Genomic DNA, 21167 nt, shown 5'->3' with positions numbered 1-21167 from the left:
GTAGTGTTCTTTTTTTTTTAATTTTTATTGGAGTATAATTGATTTACAATGTTGTGTTAGTTTCAGGTGTACAGCAAAGTGAATCAGTTATACATATACATATATCCACTCTTTTTTAGATTGTTTTCCCATACACACCATTATAGAGTATTGAGTAGCGTTCCCTGTGCTATACAGTAGGTCCTTATTAGGTCGTTTTTGTTTTAGCCACTAAGTTTTGCAGTAGTTTGTTTTGCAGCAATAGATAGCCAGAATAGCCACTTGAGAGCCTCTCTGGGTGGGTTCCTGGCCCTTCCTAAGTTGCATCTTCAGGTGTCTTCTTAGAATTTCAGATCTTCCTGTAGAGTGTCTTTTAGTTTCTTGTGTTCATCTTCATTCCCACTGACACCATTCTCTTCTGTACTCTCATTATTCCATTGCCCAACTGATCTTTCAGCCTTCAGTGTTTCTTCTGAAAGAATATTTGTATATTAATTTTCTTAAAACACAGTTTTCATCATGTTTCTTTCAAAAATCAATATTTTTGCCAATATTTGGAACAAATGTAATTCCATCTCCCAGTACAGTTTAGATCTAATCTTGAACTTTTGCCATGACCATAAGCTTTATACCTTAAACAGTCATAAAATTATTTTTTCAGAGATACAAAATTCCAGGATTTTATGTGACACTTAAAAAATATACTTGAAAAATAATTTTATATATGAATGACCCAAGTTTATTTTGCATAAATATTGATTTGCTGCCTTTGTGCAAATAACTGCAATGCATTGTGCAAATAACTGCATGCATTTAGGTATATGGAGGTTCTTCAAATCTTAATAGCCCCCAACTTGCAAAATTACTGGAAACCACATGTGCTATATTGGTGCCAGATATGTCATTTATAGATCACTCTTTCATAAGCCAGAAAACCAATTCATATGCCCAAATCATTTCCTTTCTGGAGAAGCTACATTGTATCAGCATGGTTACCATGTGTGGTAATTGGTAATGTCTGTGCCACATGGCTTACTTTACCCTTGTCCAACCCAGCTATTCTACCACTTATGATTACCATATGTTACAGCACTCTAGGTTAATGGAATCGTTTCCATCTTCCCCTCTAGTCACAAATGTCACTGTGGCTCAATTCCATCAGCTCCACACTCAATGAAGAATAAAGTGTCTGGTATTATCTGAGCATAGGAGACACCTTTGTGTGGAGTTTTCATATTTAGTTGTGTGCTTCCTTTTCATTTAAAAAAGCAGTTGGCAAAATAAAATAAAGTAAAATGAAAAAGCAGTTGGACTTTTTGATGAATGCTCCAGAGTGGGTAATGGGCATCTGCTGACTAAAAGAGAACATGATCAATATCACTCAATTCTTGCATGTATTTATTCTAAGTAAATATATAAAGGGAATTAGGGCTTCCCTTGTGGCGCAGTGGTTAAGAATCCACCTGCCAATGCAGGGGACACGGGTTCGAGCCCTGGTCCTGGAAGATCCCACATGCTGTGGAGCAGCTAAGCCCGTGTGCCACAACTACTGAGCCTGCGCTCTAGAGCCCGTGAGGCACAACTACTGAGCCCGCGTGCTATAACTACTGAGCCCGCGTGCTATAACTACTGAAGCCTGTGCGCCTAAAGCCAATGCTCTGCACAAGAGAAGCCACCGCAATGAGAAGCCCGTGCGCCGCAACGAAGAGTAGCCCCCACTCTCCGCAACTAGAGAAAGCCCACGCACAGCAAGACCCAATGCAGACGAAAATAAATAAATTAAATAAATAAATTTTTAAAAAATTAGATAATATAGGGTTTTTTTAACTACCATAAAGTGCTTTTTGGTTTTTGTAAAGTGAAAACTAGTAGCAAAATGTTGAAGTGGATTTTTTTTGAGTCAATTCGTTTTATTTTTTAATTTTTTTAAAATGTATTTATTTATTTGTCTGTGCTGGGTCTTAGTTGTGGCATGCGGGATCTTCGTTGTGGCGTGTGGGATCTTTAGTTGCGGCATGCAGGATCTTTAGTTCTGGCATGCAATCTCTTAGTTGCGACATGTGGGATCTAGTTCCCTGACCAGGGATCGAACCCAGGCCACCTGCACTGGGAGCATGGAGTCTTAGCCACTGAACTACCAGGGAAGTCCCTGGAGTCAATTCATTTTAGAAGAACCATTTATTATAGAAGGAATATATTACATCTTTGCCATTTATACTATCCTCATCAGAAATTACCATCAACACCTGCCCTCTTCCTATTTCATAAGCATGTCATAATAAGTTAATTTTTTTTTTATTCCTCAAAGAACTAAGCAAGATTAAAAAAAGATTGTTATCATTAATGGTTAAAACATTAAGAAAAAAAGTTAGAACCTGTTTTGGGGACATCTTTGCTTTTTAAAACTGATGAAAATAGTGCATGTGGACCTGTTATTACCTGATGTGATTTTTAATTTTGACACCTGTGGACTCTTGCTGCAGTATGAACATATTAGCCATCAAGAGAAGAGGAATAAACAGTAATATAGCAGTAATATTTTTGGCGGCAAATGGATATGATTTAAAAGTTATAATATTAATCTAGGATGTAGAGGATGTAGGTAGGGTATATTGAGAAGAAAGGAGGAAGATGTTCTTATTTGAAAACATTTATGTGCTCAGTTTTTTCAGTTGACAGGTATTCTCTTGCTCCCTACAAGTCAGTTTGACAACACAATCGAATTAATATCTTTAAAAGTGGGCTTCCCTGGTGGCGCAGTGGTTAAGAATCTGCCTGCCGATGCAAGGGACACGGGTTCGAGCTCTAGTCTGGGAAGATCCCACATGCTGCGGAGCAACTAATCCCGTGCGCCACAATTAGTGAGCCTGAGCTCTAGAGCCCGCAGGCCACAACTACTGAGCCCACGTGCCACAGCTACTGAAGCCTGTGTGTCTAGAGCCTGTGCTCCACAACAAGAGAAGCCACGACAATAAGAAGCCTGCGCACCGCCACGAAGGGTAGCCCCCGCTCACTGCAACTAGAGAAAGCCCACGCAGCAACAAAGACCCAAAAAAGCTATAAATAAATAAATAAATATGTATATCTTAAAAAGTACTTATATATTAGTTATCGTTCCATCAATTGAAAAAATATGAATGAGAAATTACACAGTTTTATATTTGCAATATAACATTCGTCATTAGGCCTAGCCTTAAACATTTGCCTAGGCACTAGACCGGAGATATATGTAAGTCCCTCTCACAGTGTCCCCAATTATTAACATCTTACACTAGTGAGGTACATTTGTTACAACTGATGAGCCAATATTGATACATTATTATTAACCAAAGTACATAGTTTACACTAGGAATCACTCTGTGTTGTATGTTCTATGGCTTTTGACAAATGTCTAATGATTTGTATCCACCATTGTAGTATCATACAGAATAGTCTTTGCTTCCCTAAAAATCCCATGTTCTACCTATTCATCCTTCCCTCCTTACCCTTGAACCACTAGCAGCCTATTCATAATTTTTAATTCCAGGAAATCATTTACTGCTGACTTTAAGTAAACTCAGTGTTCGAGTAGTAACTTAGAAGACCTAAACTTGCTTTAATGTCAGCTTGGTCCATTTATAGTTCTTTTATATATATATTTTATCATTCTTTAAAGTATTATTTGTTATTGTATCAATTGAGATCCAGTTAAGAAAACAGAGGGAATAGAATACAGGAAATTGGTTACACAAGTGATAGAAGAGCTAAAAAGCCAAAAGGGGAAGGTGAGGCAGTGTCTTAGTCTGGTTGGGCTGCTAAAACAAAAAAAACATAAATATGGTGGCTTATAAACAACAGGAATTTATTTCTCACAGTTCTGGAGGCGAGGAGTTCCATGAACAGTGTTCTGGCAGATTCAGTGTCTGGCACAGACAGCAGTCTTTTTACTGTGTTCTCACATTTAGAAAGGAGAGGGGTCTCTCTTGGACCTCTTTTTTTTTTTTTTAACATCTTTATTGGAGTATAATTGCTTTACAATGGTGTGTTAGTTTTTGCTTTACAATAAAGTGAATCAGCTATACATACGCATATATCCCCATATCTCTTCCCTCTTGTGTCTCCCTCCCTCCCACCCTCCCTATCCCACCCCTCTAGGTGGTTGGACCTCATCTTTAATGGCACTAATCCCATTCATGAGGGCTGTGCCCTCATAACCTAATCACTTCCCAAAGGCCCCACCTCCTAATACCTTCACTTTGGGGGTTTAGATTTAAACACATGAATTTTTGGAGAACACAAATATTCAGTCCATAGCAGGCAAGATTAGGAAGCTAAAACCAGCTACCATCTCTAGGCTGATGGACAAATGGAAGAAGATGATGTTTCTGGAGCTCATGGACTGGTGTCACAGACAAAAGCTGGAATTCCAATGGACAGGTTCAGAGGGAGCAAAGCTATAAAGGAGATGCAGCAAGCATTAGGACTGAGGTAGGGGACAGGGAAGAAATATCTTGGCTTTTTTCCTTTCCTTCCATCTTCCAATTTCCTGCCGATGTCACCCACTGGGCAAATCTCAGCTGGAAGTCAGCTGTCAAGGAACCTGGTGAATGCAGCTTGAAAGAGTCCGTATCTCTACAATACAGAGGAGAGCAAGGTAGGAGAAGGAATGGATATGAGAACAAAAAGACTAAACAGTAATCAATTCTTTTTAACTTTAAAAATCAACTTTATTGAGGTATAATTTACATACAATACACTTATTTAAAATGTACACTTTGATTATTTTTGACAAATACACCTATATAACCACCCAGTCAAGATATCAAACATTCTAATCACCCCCACAAAATTCTGTCTTAATCCTTTGCCATGAATCATCCACCCCACATCAGTCCTAGGCAATCACTAATCTGATTTTTGTTACTATAGTTTTGCCTATTCTAGAATTTCATATAAATGGAATCATGGAGTATGTACTCTTCTGCGCCTGGATTTTTTTTACTCAGCATGTTTTTGAGATTCACCCACGTTTTTGTGTTTATCAGTAGCTGATTTTTTTTTTTTGCTGAGTTGTATTCCATTGTATGAATATACTATAATTTGTTTATCCGTTCATCTACTGATGGACATCTGGGTTATTTCCAAGTTTGAGCTGTTATGAATAAAATAAAGTTATTGAAAAAATTTATATACAAGGTTTTTTTGGTGATGTGTATCTGTGTATGTGTTTGGTGGATATGTTTTCATTTCTTGTGGGTAAATATTTGGGAGAGGGATTACTGGGTCATATAAGAAACTGCCCAACTCAACAATTCTCTTTAATCTTTTTTATTTTTTAAATTTTTATTCTTTTGGCCGCACTGTGCGGCTTGTGGAATCTTAGTTCCCTGACCAGGGATTGAGCCTGGGCCCTTGGCAGTGAAAGCACTGAGTCCCAGTCACTGGACCACCAGGGAATTCCCCTCTTTAATATTATAAATATCATCATTACAATGAATGTCCATGAAAGAACATGTGCATTTCCTCCAAAGAGCTAAGGGTTAGAGGGAGAACAATTCTTATGACAAATCTCAAAAAAAAAAAAACTTAAAAAAATTAAAAACACTTAATACATATGTTTTTTATAGCTCAATATTTTAAAATAGACAGCAAGAAAGGGGATTAGGGAAGTATAAGAGGAGAGGAACTGAAGAGGAAAGTAAAGCAATGCAAAATAATGACTAAAAAGACTTCTTGACGATGGCAAAATCATCTTACACAGCTGCTCTGAGATCCCAGCACTGCTGTCAGCAACCTTCTGGCAAAGCTACTCTGTCAAATGGATGCAATAGGATCCATACTGATCTTTTGTAAAGAAATATCTTTATTAAACTAAGCAAACACACCTCTCATTTATAGTAATGTGGAGGTGTAGCCTTTTTCTTTTAGTAGTAATGTTTCCCCAACATATAACACTTCCCTTTGATATGTGGGTTGAGTCATAAATTAATGTCACAAATGAATGTCATCTAGGTGAGGGGGGCAACTACATTACAAAATAGGAAGGTGTAGCTTGATGTGAATTGTTACAGTTGACAGCTATGTACTCTTGAACTAAATGTCATCATGTCTAATTCTGAGATATTAAATAGTTGTTGGAATGTAAAATTGTGGACATTTTGATGTTTTGCAGCCTTATAAGTTTTGTCAACCTTTTCTAGACATTCTGAAACGGAAATGAACAGGTGGATTGAAAACAAAGACAAATGAGGAATTTAGAGACTTTCTTGGCATCTCATAAAGGAGTTGCTCTACACTGGTGATGTTTTAAACAAAACACGTATAAATACATTTAGCTTGTCTGGAAACAGACTTATTTATTAGGTCTTTCCATTTACTTTTGAGACAAAAATAAGTAGTTACAGAGGACTCATATGCATTACTCACTATACGCTTTCTATCGTGTATTAATTAATCTCAAGCTAGGAGAGAATGGATGTCTATTTTACATGATGCCATAATGTACATTAGTGAGATCAACCCATTTACTCTTAAAATAACGGTATCACGTCAGGGATTTAGAATACAGTATTATATGAAAACAGTTGGCAGGGAGACTCCTTCTGCCATTAATAACTGACTAGAAATGGTATTTCAGACCCTAAATCCAACTGAAACCCAGAAACAATAAATGGAGAGGATGGGGTGGATATTTTGTGAACATGTTTTTCACAGTAGAGAAAGAATCACTATATTTTTGCTGAATTGTATGTTGCCATGGACATGGCAGTATACAGTAATGATGCTGTCATGTATACAGCTGTATAACAACACAGCTTCTCCCTCTCCCACCCCCCTCAGTAAGGCTTAAAGATAGTAGGTTTGTGTGTAGTTTGGTAAAAAAATTAGAATAATTTAAAGTTCTTTCAGTTTCAATCTACAAAAGAAAAAGGCTCAGGGGGATGGGGAAGAAGAGCAAACAAAATGTACCAAAAAATACATATTATGTGATAAAGTCTAATATATATTACACAGACACTAAAGAAGGGTGTCTTGGTGTGCTGGAAAACTGATGGCTTTGCAGTGGAAAGACCTGGATTTAGTCCTTGTTACATCACTTGTGTGTGACCTTGAGCAAAGTCACAATGTATTTAAGTCTCAGTTTTCTCATCTATAAAATGGAATCATGGTAGTATCTTCTAACTTGAGGCACTATTGTAAGGATTAAAGGGATGAAAATGACTCGTAAACTATAAAGCCCTTTAAAAATAAGGCTTTATAGACGTATTATTACACTGTGGAATCTTCAGAGGCAGAGCAGAGTACAGGAAAAAGGGTCTAGACAGGCTTTGGAAGCTTACAACCTGGGTTTTAATTCCAATGCCACGGCTAGTAGCTTTGACACCTTGAAAAGAGGAAATGTACTTAGGGACTTCCCTGGTGGTCCAGTGGCTAAGACTTCGTGCTCCCAATGCAGGGGGCCCGGGTTCCACCCCACCTGCCGCAACTAAAAGATCCTGCACGCGACCGGGCAGCCAAATAAATAAATAAATATTAAAAAAAAAAAAAAAAGGAGTGTACTTAATCCTGTTTCCTCTTTTTGAGAAATGAGGATAACACCACTTTCTTCACAGAATCAAATGAGAGAATGTAGGCAAAGGAAACTACCACTTGGTAGGTGTTGGATGCCTTCCCCCCCCCCCCCCCCCCGCAAACTATTAAATTAGTGTCATCAACAACAAAAGGTGTTCACACTGTGGTATCTTTCAACAGATAAGCACCCTAAAGCAAGGCAGGACAGATAAGGAAAACTGAATCCAAGTGGGAACCAACAGCTAGACCTGGAGATGTCTTCGTTCGGTCTTACCCACTTGAGGTTAGGATATCCATACAATGAAGACATTCAGAGTTGGAGAGGGGACAAGTCGAGTGCCCTTTCGACTCCGCGGACTCTACCGGAGGGAACCTGAAATTCTTAATTAGAGCCGGTTGCCATGGCGACAGTCTCTAGGCAGCGTGGGCTGAGCTCTTCGTAGGGCTAGAGGGTGGGCCGTCGCTGGACCCCGCGCGCGCGCCCGCGACCAACTTTCCCTCCAGACCAGAGAGGGGCAGTGCGCTCCGCCCCCGCCCCCGGGCCGCGCACGTCCGGGCTCGGCGACGCGCACGCCTGCGGGAGCCCTCTCCGACCAACCTAGTGCTGATCGCTCGTGCCGGTGCGGCAGTTAACCGCCCTTGCAGGATCCCGAGGCTCGCGAGCAGCCCCCTCCCCTTCCTGGGCTTCCCCCACCCACTTCCCGGTCGGCTCCGGGGCATGAGCAGCGATGGCCGGCTGCAGCCCCGAGGAGAAAACTTACCGGCGCTTCCTGGAGCTATTCTTGGGCGAGTTTCGCGGACCGTGCGGCGGCGGCGAGCCCGAGCCGGAACCCGAACCCGAGTCGGAGCCCGAGCCCGAACTGGTAGCGGCTGAGGCGCCCGAGGCTTCGGTTGAGGAACCCGGGGAGGAGGCGGCCACTGTAGCCGCGACGGAGGAGGGGGAGCAAGAGCAGGCGCAAGACCCCGAGCCCGAGGAGGAGGTGGTGGCGGCGGAGGGCGAGGAGGAAGAGGCGGCGGCAGCCCGGGGGCAGTCGGCCGTGCCACTGCCGCCGCAGCCCCAGCTGCCGCCGCTGCCCCCGCTCCCGCGGCCGCTGTCGGAGCGCATCACCCGCGAGGAGGTGGAGGGCGAGAGCCTGGACCTGTGCCTGCAGCAGCTCTACAAATAGTTAAGTAGCGGGGCTTGGTTGGGGGTGGGCCCGCTGTCCCCGCCGCGCCGGCCTCGACGCGACTCCCTCGGCCCCTCAAACTGCTCTTTCCGCTCTTCATGCCCCCCCCCCCCCAACGCTGGCGCCTGGCGCGGTTGAAAGCGCCCCCGCTGCTCGGACTTGGGCTGTTGTCTGCGAGCTGCCCACGCCAGCCGCGGCCCCCGCGCCTCCTGCCCGGCCCGGGAGCCGCCCCCCGCGCCCTTCCGCCGGGCCCCGTCCCCTGCTTCCCGCTTCTCCCCTGCCGCCCACTTCTTGCTCCACTTCACACACCCTTTCCCCTTCGTGCCTTGGAAGGTCCTTCCTTCCAGTCTTGAGAGCTCCCTCTTCCCAGCTCTCTTCTTCCTCCTGGAGGTTTCTTCCCACCCGGGTCTGTCTTTTCCCATCCTGAGTCCCGTGTTGTTTGGCGGCGGAGAGAACGCGACTCCTTTCTAGGCAGAGCTGCTAGGTGCCTCCTGCGTAACCGCAACAAAGATGATAATCCCAGCCCCAGATCCACAGGAGGAGAGACTGGAGTAGATTTTCTGTCGGGCTCTCGGTGTTGAAAGTGTAGATGGCTTAATACATGGAAGCCTAGTATCTTCGTCTAACGACATTTGATAACTCACAGTTGAGGGAGGTGGGAAGGAATTGGGAGGGACGAGTGAGCAAAATTTTGCATGCGAGCCTTCAGGTGAAAGACAGTTGTAATTCGTTAAAGTGGAAAAGTCTGGCTGGTTTGATAAAATTGCAATTAGGTGCAGTATTTTCAGTGCATTAAGTAGATGGGGTAGGGAGAGAAAGCAGGTGGCTCAGCTACACAGATGAAAGTCTAAAATAGAAAGGTCAAGGCTTTTCCTTTCATCCCAGTTTTTATGGGCTTGAAATAGAAAGTTTACAATTGCTTTTCTTTCTAAATGGAATTGTTCTGAAATGATGACAAAGGAGAATACGAACAAGTTTCCGAGAACACTGGTAAACCTGGGGAGTCTTTCCCTATTCTGCTGATGGTTGTAATGAAAGGTGTTACTCTGTACCCCTCAGAAAGTTTACTACTGCAAGATTCATTGCAGTTAAATTCACTTCTTGGATCTTCTCAAAAACTTAGATTAAGAGAAGGACCTGGAAAGTAAATGTTTTGTCTTTATCCAACCTAACAGACACCTGATCAAATCACTCTTCCTGTTAAAACAGAGGCTTGTCAGGAGGGAAAAAGTATTTAAATGTCTGCTGTAGCAGTGGACTCTGTTGATGTCCCACACTTTATACTCTATTTAAAATTTAATTTTAAAATACTATCTGGTTACCAAAGTAATAATGCTTTTGGGGAAATGTAAAAGATAAAATGGCATGTAATACCACTACCCAGATATAAACAGTATTAACATCTTAGAGTATTTCTTCCTAGTGTTTGTAAAGTATCATAGAAAAGGGCGTATGAAATGTCATTTTTAATACTATATAAAGACACTTAAGACTTCCTGCTTAAAATAAAATGGAAATGTTTACCAAAGTGGAAGGATATATCTCAGCATCAGACTAATTCTATTTTGACAGTTCTTACCTTTACAAATGCAGTTGCAGAATTAAAGAAACACACATTTAAATATTAGAGAAGGTCCATTTTTAAAAAAAGTCATTACTTTAGAACAACTTTGAACATGTGGCATTCAAAGTTTTTTAAAAAATGAAATCTATATAAAGATGATGGTAAGTAGATGTGTGTTTTTCCACATGGAAAGGAAGCAAGATTTTCAATACATGTATAAACTAGAAAAGTATTTAAATTATAAAATGGCCATCTAATTGAGAGCAGAAGTTTAGATTTGAAGTAAAACTAGCAAAATTAAAGTTGGAAAACATTATTTCACCTTAAATCAGAGATTTCATCATGTATACTGTTTTGTGCAGAAGCTATTAACCTATTTTTATTCAGATATAAAATGGCTGGCTTGTTTATGTAAAGTATCTTCAAGGTCCTTAACAGATTAAAAACAAACAAACAAACCCCAAAGTCTCACAGTTTAAAAACACATACTTTTAATGCTTTTATTTTTTATTTTATTATTTATAAAGGAAAATCGTATCACTTAGCCACAAGAATCGAGACTGGAACATTGGAGAGATAGATCATTTTCCTGTTCGCTTTATTTTACAGATGAGAGAACTGAGGATCCAGATTCAGAAATGACAAATTATGTACAAATGATTCCAACATTTCCATAATCTCTGAACCTCAGAGCTCTCCAACATATTTGAAATGTTGGGTTGTCAAATTTCCTAGGAAATACTTTGAAATAATTCTGATTAGGGATATGTTGGAATTGCTAATTTGGAGAAGGTGAAGATTTTTTCTTCCCAAAATATTTTCTCAAATACCCAATCTGTTTATTTTGGGAATTCTTAATATTCTTTAAAAGCTCTGTCATGCTTGTCAAATAGTGCTAAAATTCTTAAATGAAGTTACCTGAAATATATATTCACCAATTTCACAGTTGGGACTAATGTAAGAAGAAAATAACACTGCGCATAATAAGTTTCATAAGTCTGTAGCGTGTTTTTTTTTGTTAGTATTTTAGAAATATACAGTATGAAACTGCTAAACAGACTGAGGTTTGCTGAAGAAAAAAAGGGTGCTTACCTTCTCAATACTGTATGTATACACTGGCTGAAATTTTACTTTTAAAAATATAGTGAATGTTTTTCTCACTATTTTGCTTCTCTCAGAGCTTTTAGAATAAGAACAGCAGATATATTTATCATTCTTCATTTTGGTAAACACAAAGTTTAGGATTAGCTTGAGATAAGCAGTTACTTAGATAAGTAAAGGATCAAGGTTTAAATGGACAAAATATGGTTATAATTAGCAACTTAAAAGTTTTTCAGTGTTTGGGATAGAATTTTGCCGTTAGGCTTCAAAATAGGAAATATGTACTTAGGTATTTCTCTGCTAGATATAAACATGTAACATTTTGAAAGAAAAATAATTCAAAATGGTAAAAATCCCCTTGGATGAGAAAGATGTCTGTTGTGGACTATAAATACTTTTTAAAAAAAAATTTATTTATTTTTGGCTGCGTTGGGTCTTCGTTGCTGTGCCTGGGCTTTCTCTAGTTGCTGTGAGCGGGGGCTACTCTTCGTTGTGATGCGCGGGCTTCTCATGCGGTGGCTTCTCTTGTTGTAGAGCACGGGCTCTAGGCGCACGGGCTCTAGGTGCGCAGGCTTCAGTAGTTGTGGCCCGCGGGCTCTAGAGCGCAGGCTCAGTAATTGTGGCACACGGCCTTCGTTGCTCTGTGGCATATGGGATCTCCCCAGACCAGGGCTCGAACCTGTGTCCCCTGCATTGGCAGGCAGATTCTTAACCACTGTGACACCAGGGAGCCCCCCTAAATACTTTTTTTAAAGGACCGTTTAAACAATTTTGTTTCAACTAATTAAACCTTAAAAATCAATAATAAATTCATGCAATACTTTAGAACTGTATCACTGACTTAGTCTATTACTTGTCAATAAAATATTCCAATGATTTGGAACCTTTAGTTGTTAGTATAAAAATTATCTCCTTTACTCCTTTAAACTAAAATGCCCCCCAAGAGATTAAAATAAATACTTTCTAATGATATAATATTAGGATTTCTGAGGTTAATGAATCTCTTTGAAAAGGTGGAGGTGAGATATTTTATAGCTTTGAAATAATTTGCCAATAAAATTTACAGCTGATCTTGTAGCAGATATGAATAACTTTGGCTAGGCTACGTGGGTCAATACTGTATTCTGTTTCTCTATATTTTACTGGGGATAAATCTATTTGTTTTAACCCAGAAGAAACAAATACTCTGAAGTCTTTATTAGAGCTATATGTCATTACATTTTTAGAGCAGTTTTTTCCTCAGTTATTCATTTAGTCTGGGTTGGACTTCTCAAGGGGGAAGACAGATGTCCCAGCAGCCTGACAAAGTTGAGTACTTACAGAAGGTTTACAGTAGTAATGAAGGTGGGCACTTTAAAAATGGCTTGGAAAAGAAAATAATTGTTTATAGATACTAATAATTCAGTTATATTGAGTTATGTGACTCATTAATGACTTTGAGATAGGTTAGAAAACCATTAAGCTTTGTCTATGTATATATATGGAAAAATACATGGATGCAAGTTATACTACTCATTTAGAGTACCTTTTTTTCTTATTAAAAAGTAGTAAGAAGTAGCAAAAGGAAGAAAATAAATACCAACCATTCAATATAAGCCATACTTTTCAGGTTTTTCTTCTACCTCTCAGGCTGCCACTTCTCTGTGAGCTTTTAATACTCTGCCTAACCCTTTTATATTGGTATTTGGTCCTTGGTCTTTTCTTTCTTTCTTTTTTTTTTTAAAAAATATTTATGTATTTGGTTGCACTGGCTCTTAGTTGCAGCAGGCGGGCTCCTTAGTTGTGGCACTTGGGCTTCTTAGTTGCAGCTTGCCAGCTCCTTACTTGTGGCAAGTGGGCTCCTTAGTTGTGGCATGCAGGCACCTTAGTTGTGGCATGTGAACTCTTGGTTGCGGCATGCATGTGGGGTCTAGTTCCCTGACCAAGGATGGAACCCGGGCCCCCTGCATTGGGAGTGCGGAGTCTTATCTACTGCGCCACCAGGGAAGTCCTGGTCCTTGGCCTTTTCAAGTGCAGTTGACTTATTTGTCTATAGTCAACATCAATCTCTCCCATGATTTTGGTTATTGTAGTTATGCTAATGGCTCCAGACTGTCTCTGTCCCTGCTTTGACTGCTAATTGAATGGCTCTATCTAGATGTCTAAGTATCTTCTCAAACTGTCCAAAACTGAATTTAATCCTCCAACTCCCTCTCTCTCTCCTGCAGAAGACAAAACTAAAACCTAATTCTCTTTTTGGTGGGTTCATCCCTGATTTCTCCTTCTCTCACCCTCACATTCAGTCAAATTTTGCCTTATAACTATCTCATAAATATGTCCTTCACCATCCCCACTGTTATTGTCATCTCTTCCCAGTCTTACTCTTCTCCAATATATTCTCCCCAGTGTAGCCAAAGTGATTCCTCTAGAGTCTAGATTATGTAGATTGACTAATTATCACCCACTGCTTAAACATTTTTACTCTTTCCCTGGTGTTAGCCACACTGTGAGGTCAAAGGCACAGTCCTCCAGAAAGCCAGGTCTGCCTGAGGCAGAAGTTTGCAAGGAGTTAGGGTCTAAATACAAAGTTAGAGGGAAGAGTCCACACAAGACCACCCTCACTTCTGACACTGACTGTAAGTTTGGGGTTTCTCAAAAACACCTCCAGATTTGATAATTCACTAGAAAGAACTTGCTGAAAGCTATTATATTAATGGATTATGGTTCATTATAAGGAAAAGATACAAATTAGAACCAGCCAAAGGAAGGGATGCATGAGGTGCTATCTAGAAGGGTTTCAAATGTGAAGCTTCCATTGTCCTCAGCAATGTGTTTCTCTCTCATGGAGTATTGCCAACCCAAGAAGCTCACCTGAGCTGCAGTGTCCAGAGTTTTTATTGGGACTTACTGATTGATTGGTCACATGGTTGAACTTAGTTTCCAGTCTCCCCTCAGGCTGATACCATGTGATCCAAGGGGCCCACCTGAATAACAAAGACAATCCTATTACTTTAGAAATAGGGATTTAGAGGTTACTCCCAGGAGCTGAGGACAAAGGCCAGACCTCTCTTTAGGCAAAGCCAATTATTTACTGTACACCTTCATCACCTATTTCTCCATTGCCCTCCAGATAAAATCCAAGCAAAGCTTTGTAATCTTATCAGCTTCATCCCTGAATCACTATCCACCCAGTCCATCCCACCTCTAGAAGCTACACTTCAGCTGTTTTAGACTATTAATATATTAGTTTGAATGTATTGTGTTTGCTCTTACCTCTGCACCTTTGGACATAACATACTATTCCTTCTTCTTGATTTACCATGCTATCCCACCCTCACCTCACCCAGTCCAATCTCTTACCCATTCTTTAGGTCTCCATCTAACATCACTTCCTTTGTTCACCAACCTCACACTCAAAATGAGTTAGGTGTCTTTTCCACATCCTCTTACAGAATACCCAGTGCTTATTCCTTTTGTAGCACTTGTTTATTATTTTTTTGTCCACGAATATCTTTTACTTGACTAATGGTCTTCAAAATAATGTGTACCCAAAATAATCCATTTCAGTGAAGGAATAAAATATTAAAATCTTTTTGCTTGTATACAAAATATGAACTTAAGGGAATTCCCTGGCTGACCAGTGGTTAGGACTCAGTACTTTCACTGCCGTGGCCTGGGTTGAGTCCCTGGTGGGGGAGCTAAGATATCCTGCGAGACACACGGTGTGGCCAAAAAAAATAATGAAGTTAGGTGCTAGTAATACTTGATATATTGATTGAGGTTGGCAGCTTGTTCTGTATGACAACTGACTTCATGTCAGACATGGTAAATGAGGTATCCTGATGAAGTGCAAGTTTCTTAGCTTAGAAGAGTTGACAGTGGCACCCTTACTCCAATTTTCAGAACATTATGAATTATTTCAGTTTACCTGCTCTGATTAAATTGATTCATTGATTATATTTACTGGTTTTAACAAAATTAGCCCTTACAAAATAGACAATTGACTTTAAAGATTCCTGCAAAGTGCTCGCTTTGACAGCACATACACTGAAATTGGAAGGATACAGAAGATTAGCATGGCCCTGCACAAAGATGACACACAAATTCGTGAAGTGTTCCTGAGGAGACTGTTGCTCGCCACGGCTGACGAAAAGCCCAAGGAAGGAGTCAAGACTGACAACAACGATCATAATAATTTGATGAGGCAGGATGGTTCTGTGGTGTAGTTTAAGATTAAGAGGCATACACCACTTAGTAAACTAATGAGAGCCTATTGTGAACAACAGGGTTTGTCAATGAGGCAGATCAGATTCCGATTTGATGGGCAGCCAATCAGTGAAACAGACACACCTGCACAGTTGAAAATGGAGGATGAAGATACAATAGATGTGTTCCAGCAGCAGACAGGAGGTGTCTACTAAAAAGGGAACCTGCTACTTTACTCCAGAATTGTTCCTCCAGACCAAGAAGACATTCTCAATTAGAAAACTGCAATTTGGTTCCATCACATCCTGACTCCTGCTACATAGTTTCTCTATTCTTTCATTTTCCCCTTCTCCATTCCTTTATTGTACATAAAGTAAACGGTGTACAAGCATATTGCATTTTTTAAAGTAAATAGCCAATGATATGTTTTGATCGACATCAGATGGAGATGGAATGGGGAAAAATACTGGTTCTGTGAAGATACCCCCTTTTCTCCATTAGTGGCATGCTCATCAGCTCTTACCTTTATATTCCAGTAAGTTATTTTGCTCTCACTGTTTAACAAAAAAAGAACAACATCAAAATTCTTGCATACCTTGTTCGATTGGAGAATTTTAATGTTTTTCATTTATCATTGTAAAACAAAGGACAGTTTTACAACTTCTTTGTATATAGCTGTTACATGTTACAATCTGTCTTTAAGTAGGGATAAATTACTCTAAAAGAAATGAATCCTAGGTGGTTTTCCCTTCAAGTCAAGTTTAAATAAACTTCTTGTTTAAAATGAAAAAAAAAGATTCCTGCAAAGAAATCATGGGTTGAACATAATATTTGTAATGCAAATGTAAAAAGGAAAAAAACTTAAGAGCCTATATTTCTCCCATCTTTACTTATATTAGATTTTTTTAAAGGTGATTATATTTGATGAGAAATCCACAAAAATGGAACTATTAAGTAGATTATGTGGAATACAGCTTACTCAAAGAAATACTAGTATATTGCTGGTGAGAGTGGTGTGTATGCATGGGTGTGTGTGTATGGAATTTGTATTTGTATATATACACACATGAGAAATGTGTACCTACATTTGGGGTGGGGGTATTCATGATGCTCCAAATTTTTTTTTTATTCTTTTTTTTTTTAACATCTTTATTGGAGTCTAATTGCTTTACATTGTTGTATTAGTTTCTGCTGTATAACAAAGTGAATCAGCTATACATATACATATATCCCCATATCTCCTCCCTCTTGCGTCTCCCTCCCACCCTCCCTATCCCACCCCTCTCGTTGGTCACAAAGCACCGAGCTGATCTCCCTGTGCTATGCGGCTGCTTCCCACTAGCTATCTGTTTTACATTTGGTAGTGTATATATGTCAGTGCCACTCTCTCACTTCGTCCCAGCTTACCCTTCCCCCTCCCTGTGTCCTCAGATCCATTCTCTACGTCTGTGTCTTTATTCCTGTCCTGCCCCTAGGTTCTTTAGAACCATTTTTTTTTTTTTAGATTCCATATATATGTGTTAGCGTACGGTATTTGTTTTCTCTTTCTGACTTACTTTACTCTGTATGACAGACTCTAGGTCCATCCACCTCGCTACAGATAATTCAATTTCGTTTCTTTTTATGGTTGAGTAATATTCCATTGTATATATGTGCCACATCTTCTTTATCCATTCATCTGTCAGTGACACTTAGGTTGTTTTCATGTCCTGGCTATCGTAAACAGAGCTGCAATGAACATTGTGGTACATGACCTTTTTTTTTTTTTTTTTTTTTGCGGTACACGGACCTCTCACTGTTGTGGCCTCTCCCGTTGCAGAGCACAGGCTCCGGACGTGCAGGCTCAGTGGCCATGGCTCACGGACTCAGCCGCTCCGCGGCATGTGGGATCTTCCTGGACTGGGGCACAAACCCGTGTCCCCTGCATCGGCAGGCAGACTCTGAACCACAGCGCCACCAGGGAAGCCCCATGACTCCTCTTGAGTTATCATTTTCTCAGGGTATATGCCCAGTAGTGGGATTGCTGGGTCGTATGGTAGTTCTGTTTTTAGTTTTTTAAGGAACCTCCATACTGTTCTCGATAGTGGCTGTATCAATTTACATTCCCACCAATAGTGCAAGAGGGTTCCCTTTTCTCCACACCCTCTCCAGCATTTATTGTTTCTAGATTTTTTGATGATGGACATTCTGACTGGTATGAGGTGTTACCTCACTGTAGTTTTGATTTGCGTTTCTCTAATGATTAGTGATGTTGAGCATCCTTTCATGTGTCCGTTAGCAATCTGTATGTCTTCTTTGGAGAAGTGTCTATTTAGGTCTTCTGCCCATTTTTGGATTGGGTTGTTTGTTTTTTTGATATTGAGCTGCATGAGCTGCTTGTAAATTTTAGAGATTAATCCTTTGTCATTTGCTTCATTTGCAAATATTTTCTCTCATTCTGAGGGTTGTCTTTTCGTCTTGTTTATGGTTCCTCCAAATTTTTTTGATAGAGTGCTTGAGCAAGTGTTTGGAGACAGTTGCATTAGATTATAAGCTACATGTTTGCCATCACATCCCTAGGTCAGTAATGACAGGGACATATACAACACACAATAAATATTTGCTGATCCAATGAATCAGCCAAGAGATTAAAAATAAGATATTATTCTTACTACTTTAAACTGCTTTTTAAAAAACTTAGTAAATTTTGCGATTCTCATATTTTTAAAACTTTTTATTATAGGAGATTTAAAGTATATAAAAAATAGTGTCCTTACCACCCAACCTCAGCAATGATCAATTTGTGGCCAATCTTTTTTCATCTATATCTTCACACATCTCACCCTACCTCCCATTATTTATATTCTGTGTAATTTTTAAATGAATACACAGTATTTTGATCACAATTCTGTTAAACATTTTAGGTGTTACCAATTTTTGGTTGCTCTAAGAATATTTTGATGGTCATCCTTTGAGCACACCTTTGGTTTTCTTAGAGTGTATTTATATATAGTATATAGTGTTGGGATTACATTAAATACATTCACATATTTAAGGCTTTTGGTACATAGTTTTTTTTTTTTTTTTTTTTTTTTTTTTTTAGCGGTATGCGGGCCTCTCACTGCTGTGGCCCCTCCCGTTGCGGAGCACATGCTCCAGACGCACAGGCCCAGCGGCCATGGCTCACGGGCCCAGCCGCTCCGCGGCACGCGGGATCCTCCCGGACCGGGGCATGAACCCGTATCCTCTGCACTGGCAGGCGGACTCTCAACCACTGCGCCACCAGGGAAACCCGGTACATAGTTTTTAAGTGTCTTCTAACAAGGTTTTACTAGTTTACTCTCTAAGCAGCTATATATAAGAAAAAGATTATTGGTGTTATGAAATGATTTAAACATTTAGAGAATAACAGAAAATAATAAAAATATCCATATACCCACCATTCAGTTTCAACAGATTGTTTAAGATTATTTTAAGGAAATAAAACATTTCATAAGGAACTGAAGACTTTGTTGTCACTGTCTTCTATGAACTCATTCCCTTTTCTTTCTTTCCAGAGGTAATCTGGGAGTTTGGGGAATGTATCTTTCTGCTCTATATTTTTATATTTTTACTACACACGTATTTGTATGGTCAGTATATGGTGGGCTTTTTTTGTTTTTGTTTTCATAAGTAGCTATCTTGAGACTGACCTTTTTAAAAACGATTTATTCATATTGATACACATAGATATAGTTTTTTCATTTTAGCTACTATATAGCATTCTATATGAGTGTATTTTATTTATCCAGTTTCCTATTGGTGGACAGTTGAGTTGTTTCTAATTTTTGCATGTTATGCACTATAATGGTTAAAAATAGCTGCTCTAGTGGGTAAATCCTGAAATCTCAAAAGCTTAACATAATGTTAGTTTATTTCTTGCTCATAGAGTACCTTCAGTGCTGTGTTCTATGGAGTGATTAAGGGACTCAGGCTAATAGAGAGTCTGTCGTCTTCAATTTGTGGTTTCCAAGGTTGCTCTAGGCATCAAAATATATCCAGCAAACATAAGAGTGGAGAATGGTATTGGAGGTTTTTAGGGGCCAGTCCTTGGAAGTGGCATATATAATTTTGTTCACTTTCCACTGACTAGAATTCCAGTCACGTGACACCACCTGGGGCCCACAGTTCCCAGCAAACAAGACTGGGAAATGTAGTCACTGGCTTGGCAGTTAAGAAACATCTTCATACTACGTAAAAAAAAACCACATAACTTTGGTGGACAGCTGGTATTCTCTGCTCTACAAATAATTCTACAGTTTGGACATGTCTCCTTGTGCATGTATTCATAGATTTCTTGAGTATATACCTAGAAATGGAATTGTCAGATTGAAGTTACATACACTTTTGCTTTGTTAGATATTGACAGATAACTTTGTCCAACAGCACTGGATGAGAGGTCTGGTTTCTCCATGTTCTCACTAATATTTGAATTGCAGTACTGCTTGTGTTGTATTTCTACACAGCTGTGTGCCATTAATGCCACTGAACTCTGTTGGAAAGAGGAGAATACTTATAGGTGACTGTGGTCTTGGTTTAGGGCATTTTGGAGGAGGACATTTGCCTAAAAGTCTAGACCAGTGCTGTCCAATAGAAACATAATTGAGCCACATATATAACTTAAAATTTTCTATTAACCACATTTTAAAAATGGAAAGTGAATTTAGTTTAATAATTTATTTTATTTAACCCAGTGTATCTAAATATGTTAGCATTTAAACATGTGATCAGTATTAAAATATTATTGAGATATTTTTCATTTTTTATAGCAGTTTTCAAAATCCTGTTTGTATCTTACACGTAAAGCAGATCTCAATTGGAATATCCCATTTAAAATATTCAGTAGCCACTTGCGGCTAGTGGCTACCATATTGAATGGCACAGGTTTAGATTTAATTACAAAAACTTTAATTCTGTAACACATATCTGACATTTAATTTCAAAGTCATATTCATTTATTTATTTAATATTTATTTATTTATTTGGTTGCCCCGGGTCTTAGTTGTGGCAGGCAGCCTCCTTAGTTGCAGCTCCAGGGCTCCTTACTTGCAGCTCACTGGCTACTTAGTTGAGGTATGCAAATGTTAGTTGTGGCATGCATGTGAGATCTAGTTCCCTGACCAAGGATTGAACCCAGGCCTCCTGTATTGGGGGCGCGGAGTCTTATTCACTGTGCCACCAGGAAAGTCCCTCAAACTCATATTTAAATGGATGCTCACTCCACCCAATTCATATTTATCTAGCCTTTAGAGAAATAGCAAGCTGAATTTGTTTTTCCTAGATTTCTTTCTGTGACTAGAGAACTACACACACACACACACACACACACACACACACACACACACACACACACACACACGAGCTTTTATTTATTTATTTTGGCCATGCTGTATGGCATGCAGAATCTTAGTTCCATGACCAGGGATCGAACCCATGCCTCCTGCAGTGGAAATGCAGAGTCCTAATAACCACTGGACTGCCAGGGAAGTCCGGAGAATAATATGATTTAGATTTAGATTATCGAATTGTTAATTTCTCCTCACATAGTTTATAGTGTGGTAGTTTTCTATTGCTGTGTAACATGCTACTGAAACTTAGTGGCT

The 21167-nt window shown here is 39.6% G+C and overlaps 1 protein-coding gene, 1 non-coding gene and 1 pseudogene across 2 annotated transcripts in view; all 3 read left to right on the top strand.

Annotated features, from left to right (window-relative positions):
• Window positions 1-8258: 8258 nt before the first annotated feature.
• The window catches only part of PPM1E (protein phosphatase, Mg2+/Mn2+ dependent 1E), a 184151-nt gene continuing 171242 nt past the window's right edge, over window positions 8259-21167 (top strand). The window contains exon 1 of the mRNA XM_065897364.1: window positions 8259-8695. Coding sequence (XP_065753436.1) covers window positions 8259-8695 — 437 coding nt within the window. The remainder of the gene's footprint in view (window positions 8696-21167) is intronic.
• On the top strand, window positions 15364-15467 carry LOC136139560 (U6 spliceosomal RNA). The gene has a single exon (XR_010657083.1). It is a non-coding gene; the product is annotated as a U6 spliceosomal RNA (small nuclear RNA).
• LOC136138339 (small ubiquitin-related modifier 2 pseudogene) lies at window positions 15417-15761 on the top strand (annotated as a pseudogene).

This window comes from Phocoena phocoena, chromosome 19 (assembly GCF_963924675.1).
Source record: "Phocoena phocoena chromosome 19, mPhoPho1.1, whole genome shotgun sequence".
NCBI classification, from domain to species: Eukaryota; Metazoa; Chordata; class Mammalia; order Artiodactyla; family Phocoenidae; genus Phocoena; species Phocoena phocoena.
The sequence above is the reverse complement of the archived record's forward strand: the minus strand, read 5'-3'. Positions and strand labels throughout refer to the sequence as shown.